This window comes from Apis dorsata, unplaced genomic scaffold, assembly GCF_000469605.1.
Source record: "Apis dorsata unplaced genomic scaffold, Apis dorsata 1.3 scaffold_1040, whole genome shotgun sequence".
In the NCBI taxonomy this organism is placed as follows: Eukaryota; Metazoa; Arthropoda; class Insecta; order Hymenoptera; family Apidae; genus Apis; species Apis dorsata.
Window position 1 is genome coordinate 121,599 of NW_006264138.1, and position 10,403 is coordinate 132,001.

Below are 10,403 nucleotides of genomic sequence, written 5' to 3' on the forward strand. Positions count from 1 at the left end.
TAATAATTATTTTAAAAATAATCCGGAATTCGGATTTTTATATTAAATCTTTCTATGTATGCATGTGCGTATGTATGGTATGGCAAAAATAATAAATTTAAGTTGACCAAGAGATAAATTCATAAAACTTAATTATATTTTCGAATAAATAAATACATATAAAGATATCAAATTAACAAATGCAATAATGAAAGTCTTACCCTTGAACTTCTTGGACAATTGTTCGTAATCTTTCTATAGTCTTTTCTCTCATATAATCTATTTTTATAAAACCACTTTCCATGCAGACTAAAGCTTTCGATAAATCTATGAAAATATCAATTTTTTTTTAAATATTGAAATATAAATTATATATGTTATAAATTTTTTTTAAAGAATTGAATAAAATTGAAAAATGCAACATCAAATTTCATATTTATATACTTTTATATTATACACTATTCTAGCATCATTATACCAAAAATGAAAAAATGTAGTAAACGTATGATGTTCATTTCTGTTTTCTATATGTAATATAGAATATATTTTGTATTATATGTAATATAAACATATTATATATATATATAAATATTTTTTAAGAAAAGCTAATAAATTTTTACAATTGATCATAAAATCATTTCATTATATTATATAAATAAAGTAATATCAAAAAAATTAAAATATTAATTGATAATTATAAAATTAAATTAATTTTCAAACCATGATTTTTTTAACAAATTTATATCTTTATATTTATTTCTGATATAAATTTGATTTATAAAATCAAAGATCACTTCGGCATTTAATCGTATCGATATATCTTATATTTATTGCAATACATCGATAATTCGAAATCCTCTGTAAGATTATAATTTTCTTCCTTTTCGCTTTGTTGCGAAAATAAATCCAAGTTTATCACTAGAACTTCTAAATTACTAAGAACTTCTATTGTTACTGTCTTTGCAACTCCAAATTCATAGTTGTGTTGCTATAACGTCAAAAACTGATCCTTTTTTCATAAAATTTTATACCATATATGTATGGAAACTAATCATCAATCATATGAAATTCATGTTTAAAAATTAAGATTTCTTTTCTTTAAATCGTTAAATTTAGTTATATAGATATTAATCTTCATATAAAGCTTTTCGTTCGTTAAATCTCTTTTACTTGAAATTTATATAAAACTTGAAAACTTTACATCTTCCTACCTTGAGCTATCGAATTATCGAGATTTTATTATAATTTAAAACTTTTTAGATACGATTTTTTTTTTATTTACCTTGTACTTTAGAAACTTTTATAGGTTTATTATTTAAAAATGCGCCACGACCTTTTCTCGCTGTGAATAATTGTTCGAGAATAGGATTGTAAACAATACCGATCACCATTTCTTTTTTAATCGCCAAACCGATTACAATGCATGTATGAGGAAATGCATGAACGAAATTGGTAGTGCCGTCGATTGGATCAATGATCCATGTAGGATCATTGGTCAACTCTGGAAGTTCTTTTCCAACCGACTCTTCCCCTATAAATCTAAATATTTAATGAATATTTGAATGAATATAAATATCTATTATAGTGCAATGAAAGTTGTGAATTTAAAAATTTATTCTTTTTAAAGGAAACATTATATTTACTTGTGATCTGGAAATTTTGTTTTTAGTTGACCAATAATCAAATCTTCTATCTTTCGATCGTATTCCGTTACTAAATCCCAATTCCCTAACTTTTCGTCGATTTTCTTTACACCATTGATGGCTTCTTTGAGTATCTTTGAAAAAAATTATAAAAATTCATTACTTATATTTGATTAAAATATACGATTTGAAAGTATCAAGAAGTACAATTATGAAGAAAGAATCAAATAATATACAAATAATATAATATACATATGTGTCTCAAGATACATTTAGTTTTTAAAAAAAGAGAAAAAATAGATAGAAGATATAAGAAATTTTATAATTCAATTACAATATTTAATTTATTAAATAATATACATTAATTTATTTTCAATTATTAATTATTTAAACATCACGTTTTTTGTATAATAATGTTCTAAAATATTCTAAAAATATTTAGGATCTTAAAGTAAGTAATTAATAATTTCTTGTGATTCTTGTAACGAATTATTTAAATCAAAAATAAAATGATACCGATGTGTGTACGAGATTGATTGAAATTCTTGATTATATTTATAGAATACCGACATCTCAAGATTTGTTCAACAAAATCACTGAAACTCATATTTTGCTCGACAACAATGTTTTTAATATTTATCCTATTAATATATGATTTTAGATGGTTAATAATACGTATAGACGGTTAATAATATTTATCACGTGTTGCATAAAGCTATTAAAGATTTGAACGTAAATAATATAAAAAAAATCATATTATGTAAAACGCTCGTTAAAAAATAATAAAATGATAAAACTACGATAAAATTATTAAGTTCTTATCAAAATAAAAAATAGTTATTTACATTAAATATTACTCTTGAGATAAAGTAAGTTTTAAATTTTTCATATTTTTATTTTTAATAATTACTAATTTACCTTATCACAGTTAAAATTAATTGTTTTCATTTATTTGAAATTTAATTCACTTAATTTTGTTGGCAAAAAATTTGAATTCTAAAAATATATTTTATTTATTTTTATTTGCAAAAAAATTAAATACGTGGAAAACAATTTTAATTATAAAACTTGAAAGATCTTTAATATAATAGAACATAAGAAATGTGTATCATTTTGATTCGTAGTAATAATCGTCTCTATAAATATTCTGCTTTTTCTATTTTCTATTTTTTATACATCGAATAATTAAAATTTTGCATCATATCGTATATCGATCTTATTATTTTTAAAAATAATACTGTTATTAACATTCAAAATAATTAAGAAATCATATATGTGTAATATATATATACGTTAAATATAAAAAATATAATTTGTATTCAATTTTACGATATTTTCATTTAAATTTATATCAATAAATAAATAAATAAATGATAAGATAAATAATGTCATCCTTTATATTATATAAATATAAAATACACAAATTATAATTTAATATTATAAAATATAAATTAAAATAAAATTAGTTTAAATCTAATTCACCCTATTATTATATTATATGATCATTTATATTACATTAAGAAGATTCGAAGATTAACCGATGATATTCCAGTATTTTATGCCTTACACCTATACCTTACACCTATCAATTCAATGTGTGTGTGTGTGCACTCTGTGTGCGCGTGTGCTTACGTGAGCAGCATCATGAGTCAATTTGATTGCGAATTCGTAGTAAAAATCTTCCGCGTAGGATGCCATCTCTTGTTCGGGTTTCCTGATCAATTGTAAATACGAGATTCTTGACGTGAAAACGTATCAAGAGGTACTGCGTCGAGTGCAACCGTACCGCCTACTTTTTATTCATATCGACTTGGAACGTGAAGTAAAAAGAAACAATTCAAAGATGATTAATCTATCGATTCGTTCTCTACTAAATTGTAGATATTCACTATGATTTTGAATCATAGCATTTTCATATTGTTGACATACAGAGATAGACAAATTTTTCAAAGAATATTCCGAGATAATAATGTTTACATATGTATTACATATATATATATTAGATGCTTTAACGTACAACTAATTTAGCATATAGATATTTGCATAGAAATTAGAATGGAAGATAACTTCTTAAGTGTTTGGAACAATTGGTGCAAAAATAAAATCTCAAAATAATATCATCATTTGACTTGTTAATAATATTAATATTTTTTCCTTTTTTTTCTTTTCTATAATTACTATCTTTAATTACTATATAATTATATTGCACAAAGTATACAAATAAATAGATTGTTATAAATTTTTGCAAATTAAAATTCAATATTTTCATATGTTACATGTATATATTTTCTTTTAAAGTTAATGTATGTATATATAATTGGTGGAAATTATGAATAATACATATATAAATACATATAATAATATGTATATATACATAATAATACAAATCGTTTTATAGTAATTTATAATAATTTAAATTCTAATAATTTTAAATTATATTTTATCAAATTTAAAAAAATTTAACGAAATATTTTAATTTAAAAATATTTCGTATTTAATGTTATTCTTATAACTAATGTACTTTTATTTCTATAAATTATATAATTGTAAAATATAGAGAATATGAAATATTTGAAAAAAAAAATCTAATATGACAATATTCATAATAGAATTTTATTTATAAAATCATTTTTAGTTTGATATTTTTTTATATTAAAAATTTCATTTTGTGGAACGTGATTCATTATATATAGAACGTGGAATATTATAATTTCCATCTTTAGAATCATTAGAATCTTTATTATAAAGATATTCATACAAACTTGTTATTCAGGATAATATTCTCAGATATCATTTCGTACAATGAGATCATTATGAAAGAACAGAGATTGTTATCGGTATATAAATTTATATTCTTAATTTGCTAGATGATTTTACTGCAATATGATAAACAAACGAGACATATAAAGACGTATAAAATATATGGTATGAAAGATTGTGTCAAGGTAATTTTTATTCGATTATACTTTCACACTGTGCTGATCAATTTTAACGGATAACTTGAAACACGTTATCATTTATATATTTTACAATTCATAGATATTTTAAATGTTTAATTTTCATTTATGGAAATTTATATTTAATAATTATTAATATATTATCATTAATTGCTTATGAAATATATATTATATTACGTATTCGAAAAATATTTAATAAAATATTAGATTTTTATATATTTTTTTACATAATTTTTAAATTAATGCAATTATATTTAATTATAGAAATTTGCATTTACGGAGATATGCATCGATATTAATTAACTAAAAAATACTATATATACAGTATATAATTATTATGATTTTATATATAATTATATGATATTATGAATTATATAAATATATTTAAAATTAAACAATTAAATTATGAAAAAGAACATTATGATATATAGAATAAACTTTTTACAAGCATTAATAAAAATTATATAATATTTTGAATTTTATTCTTAATTATATTGAATAATATAATTGAATAATATTGAATATTTTTGTTAAATAATTATATATTCAATTTTTAATCATTTAGTCAATTTTTTTAACGATTATAAACAAATTAATAAAAATACGATCTTTATGATCGTTATTCGTTGCATAAAATTCAAGTATTATTATTCAATTTTTTAGTATTTCCAATATTCATTCGATTGTAAAATTTTGCTAATTTGAGCTATAATTTGAGATAAAGCACCGTGATCACACTTCTTCGATCAACCTTGAATTATTTTTTCGCGTTTCTCTAAGAATCTAACAACTGTATATGTTATATAATGTCCTATTCCGAACAGGATATTTACTCACATCTATACCTGTGAATCATGCACAAAGATTTAACTTAATCTATAATATTATTTTTATACTTTTTTTTTTTTGCGGATTTTATTATCATATAATATATCTAATTATTCTTCAGTGAATAATTAGATGCATCGTTTATCGTTATAATTCTCTTAGAATCTATATTTTTTATTTCAATGAATTTTACTATAGTAAAGTAATTAATTTTAAAATTATATTCATTATAGTATAATATAGATAATATCATAATAATATCATAAAAGATCATTTACGAAATATTTTAATAGAAATAAACATAAATAATATATTTTAAACGTATTTAAACATATAAAATATAGTATACGTAAAATAGAAGATATCAATTGTAATTATAATATTGTAAATAAAACAAGATATATTTAAACAAAGAATAATATATAGACAATTATAAAATAGAATCTTGTTTTCCTGCAATAGATGTATTTACCTTCATTTATCGTTATTTTTATTTTCTAAAAAATCGTTAAAAAAAACGACAACGCCACTCCTATCTCTTGTATCACACACACATCTAATCCACAAGCTCTTATCTCTTTTTCTTTCTCTCGCATGCTTACAATATCTCACTTTTTCATTCATTCTATACGATCACTCACTCCTTATACACATTATATCACTTTTTTTTTATTTTTTCATATATTTAATGTAGCAACGAAATTTTATTTTATATTCTTTTTATCGTAACATTCATCAAAATATTTAATTTTCCTTTACAATTAATTCATTCATAATTTTATCTAAGTATGTAATTTTTCAAGTTTTCGAAATAAATTTTTTCATTTAATTTTATTCTTCATGTGCTTTATTCTTGAATATATATATAATTGTTCACAAATAATGTACATTATATATTATATAAATATGTATATTATATATATTTACAATGTCATCAGCTTTTCGAATAATTAACACTGTTGCTGCAATGTTCCAAGGTTGAAGAATGTCCATATGTACGTATATTTACAGGACATATTCTTAACAATAATTATCATTTAAACCTTTTTCTTCTTCCATTCTAAATTTTCGTTTGAAATCAAATTATTTTCTTCCATATCATAGAATTATTCTTAAATCTTTTCTTAATTTAAACTTTCCATAGTTTTTTTATATATTCGTAATTTCTATAAGCTTTACAAATCACTTTATTTACATTTCCTCTTAATATTTTCGATTGAAAAATCAATAATTTTTTATCAATAAATTTTCATTAATTCTTATTTAAATTAAATTATTATAATCTTATTTAAATAATAAATGTGTATCATTTACAAAATATGTTAATAAATTATTAAATTATGAATAAAATAATTTTTTTAAAGATTTCCTTACTCATTTGTAATAAAATTTGTATAAATCATTTCAATTTTTTTTTTATTTCGTTTTCAATATTTAAAAAAACTCAATATTATCGTTCTCTATCTGCAAAGAGAAGAAAGAATCAATTGTTAAATAAATCTGTAATGAAGATACGTAATACCTTTATTTAGTAGGTAACCAAAATATATATTACTCGAGCTCATTTTCTATTTGAAATTTAATCATGTCCTAGTCATTCTCTTTCGCATTGTTTTCAAATCGGTATCAATAATCAATCTTTTTATTTCCATCGCTAATGCATCATTTCCTGCCGCAATTATTTTTCCATTCATGAAATTAAATTTGTCTTCTGCAAGAAATTTATTTTTCTTATTTACGCTAACTTACCTACGCTATGAAATTGTATAATGATAACACTAAGCGATATTCTTAAATTAAAAATAATAATAATATAATATATATATATATATAATATCGAATATTTAATAATATATATATATTTAATAATAATATATATAATATAATAATATAATATAATATATATAATATAGTATACGTTCTTCTTAAAAATTCGATTAAACATTCGATATTACTTAGAAACATTACTTAGAAACATTAATATAAAATTCCGAACGTCACGCTTGACAACATCGGGAAAAATCAAGAATATAGGATGATACCAGCAGACCATGACGATATCTTCTCCTTTTCACTTATATAAGAATAACACTGTTCCAAAAATGGATAGAGAAAAGGAAAAACTCGAGATACTCTTAGAAAAAAATACAGATACTAAACGCAACGACAGTCTTTTTTTTCATTTAATTGCTTTCATACTTTGTTCCTTCACGCTCGATAAAGTTCAATTTATTTCTTACACGAACTTAAAAATATCAAATATTACTAAAGTATTATTAGCAAGTGTATATACGTATTATAAAAATTACAGTTTCAAAAAGTTTGCATTTTTTTTTCTTAATTTTATCAACATACCTTTAATATCAATCACAGTGCCACCTGCTTCTCGAATAATTAATATCGCTGCCGCAACGTCCCAAGGTTGAAGACTGTCCATATGAACGCAATCTAACGCACCTTTTGCTACAAACGCTAGAGCCAATGCAGCCGATCCCATACTTCTAATTCTAAGTTTGTACAATTAACTAAATATTTGAATCGTTCAATGCATATTTTCGAAATATTGATAAAAAATTTTTGATATTTTTTGAATATATCGAATTTTGCATACGATGGATAAATTAAATTCAAAAATTTAATACTTCCTCATAGATTACGATGGATTTAAAAATATCTCAAATCCAATGCCAAACTTAAGGATTTTTAAAAACATTTAATACGTATATATATATCATAAGGATAAAATAATTTTAAAAGTCTACAAGCAACTTAAAATAATTTTAGATCATCAAGGACTTTTAACAAAGAAATAAGATTCGTCACGTGAAGACATCCATACGGATATCACAAATAGGAGAACGGAGAAAAAGAAATTGACAACGTTGTATAGAATTATTTTGCAATACCTTTCATGATAATAAAAATAATAGTATAAACAATAATATAAATGATAGTAATAAATATAAATAATAGTATTCAAACTTATATACTCACCCTCGTACAGAATTAATGAAAGCTTCAAACCTTCCCCATCTGATATCTCGATTTTTCGAAGAAAAGCCAAGCGAGTATAATTCGATCTCTACCAAAGATTTTTTCATTTCTGTAATCCATAACACAAAGAATATTTAATTACATATTTATGTTATTCGTTTGACGTTATTTTTTTTTTTATCTTTTTTTTTATTTTTACATCGAACGAACGATATATTATTCCAAAATAATTAAGCTTACCATCGTATCAAAAATTATTATTCTTATAAATAATCGTTTTTCAATTGTACTTATATTTAGATTTTTACTCGAAGATTTATTTTAAGATGTTATTTTACCAGTAACATTAGAAGTCTTAATAGGTTTGTCGTTCAAATAAGCTCCTTGTCCTTTGATCGCGGTATATAATTCCGAATTGATCGGATTATATATAATTCCTATTACAATTTCTTTGCCAATTACCAAAGCGATGGAAATACAAGTATTTGGAAACGAATTTATAAAATTGATCGTTCCATCTATTGGATCTATAATCCAAGTAGGTTTATCCGTTAATATTGGTTTTTCTTTAAAATTACTCGCAGTTTCTTCCGCCATGAATCTATTTTAAAAATATTACCTTTATTTATAAATTCATTTATATCCTTAAAATCATAATTTACTTAATAATATACCAATGTCGATGACTTACTCGTGATCCGGAAATTTTTCTTTCAAATTTTTTACGAATAGATTTTCGATTTTTTTATCATAATCCGTTACCAAGTCCAATTCATGATTCTTAAATTCTATAATTTTTTGTCCTTCGAAACCATACTTAAATATCTAAGGAAAATGCAAAACACGATTAAACGTTATCCGATAAATGTTGATTTAAAGATAAGCAAAGATAAATCATTCTTATACGATTACCTATTAAGTTTTCTTTATATTTATCGATCGATACCGCAATATTTTAACAATTGACGTAATAATCAATTCGTTCGTTAAAATTATTTTTTTTATCATTCATTAAAAAATATATTCTTATAAAAATTATACGTAATATAATTTAATAAATTGATTTATTTAAATATTTATCAGGTAGCCGAATTTTAAATATTTGATTTTTCATATAAATATAAAATGTAAAAATAATAATTTGTTGTGAAAAATATTTTTTTAATTATTATTAATAATATTATTAATACGTATATATACATATTATAGATAATAACGTAACAAAATAAAAATGTAATAAAATAAAATAACAAAATTAAATGTTTTATTAAATTTCATTTGATTTTTAAACGTTTCGTCGAAATATACATGTTAATTTGATTTGAAAAAAAAATTTTTAATTTCAAATAAACAAACGCGTAAAATTTTTAGATATTCCGTTAATATTTTCCGAAAATTTCGGTATCATCGAAAAAATTTCATTAGAAAAAGAATGTTTTATTGTAACTCACCTCTCCTGCTTTCAAGGTTAGTTCTTTGGCGTATTCAAAGTAATTTTTGATATCTAATTCGCTCAACATGATTGCCGATCCCGAGACTTTCGACAAAACGACTGATCGATTGAGCGCGCAAATCGCTTGTTGGGATCCTCTTATCTTTATCATCGCGGAGATAAAAATCGCAAACGGTACACGAAGTAACTTCTAATCTAAACAGTCGAAAAGGATTTTCTATCTTCGAGATACTTCATGCATATCAATGTACGTAAGTATATAAATATTCGCATATATATTTCAAAATAATCTTAATTTTTTTAGACTTTTTTTTTTCGTACAAATTTAAGCACGCTTTCATCTTTTGTAACGATAAAATTCAGTTATACACGATTAATCTCTTTTCCATTTCCTTAATTATTATTCCTTAATTATTATTTTTTAAAACAGAAAAGTACTTTCGATTTATATAAAACGAAGTAAAAAAATATTTCGTTCAATAAAATTCTAAAGCCATAAATATTATAAAAAATAATTCGCGTCCGAATTCGATCTCTACCCTTGATTTA

General features: G+C 22.1%; 2 protein-coding genes across 2 annotated transcripts in view; both read right to left on the reverse strand.

The window, feature by feature from the left end:
* LOC102672592 (inositol monophosphatase 2-like) overlaps positions 1-3,454 on the reverse strand; it is a 5,508-nt gene extending 2,054 nt beyond the window's left edge. Inside the window, exons 1-4 of the mRNA XM_031514510.1 lie at positions 3,255-3,454; positions 1,623-1,756; positions 1,262-1,518; positions 201-306 (exon numbers count right to left, since the gene is read on the reverse strand). Coding sequence (XP_031370370.1) covers positions 201-306; positions 1,262-1,518; positions 1,623-1,756; positions 3,255-3,320 — 563 coding nt within the window. The 5' untranslated portion in view covers positions 3,321-3,454. The remainder of the gene's footprint in view (positions 1-200; positions 307-1,261; positions 1,519-1,622; positions 1,757-3,254) is intronic.
* A 3,522-nt stretch (positions 3,455-6,976) lies between these two features.
* Positions 6,977-10,020, reverse strand: LOC102672866 (inositol monophosphatase 2-like). The gene is made up of 6 exons (XM_031514509.1): positions 9,853-10,020; positions 9,093-9,226; positions 8,740-9,002; positions 8,402-8,510; positions 7,763-7,914; positions 6,977-7,118 (listed from the first exon to the last, which is right to left on the reverse strand). The coding sequence occupies exons 1-6, from the start codon at positions 10,003-10,005 to the stop codon at positions 6,991-6,993; spliced, it is 939 nt and encodes a 312-aa protein (XP_031370369.1). The 5' UTR covers positions 10,006-10,020; the 3' UTR covers positions 6,977-6,990.
* Between the last annotated feature and the right edge of the window lie 383 nt (positions 10,021-10,403).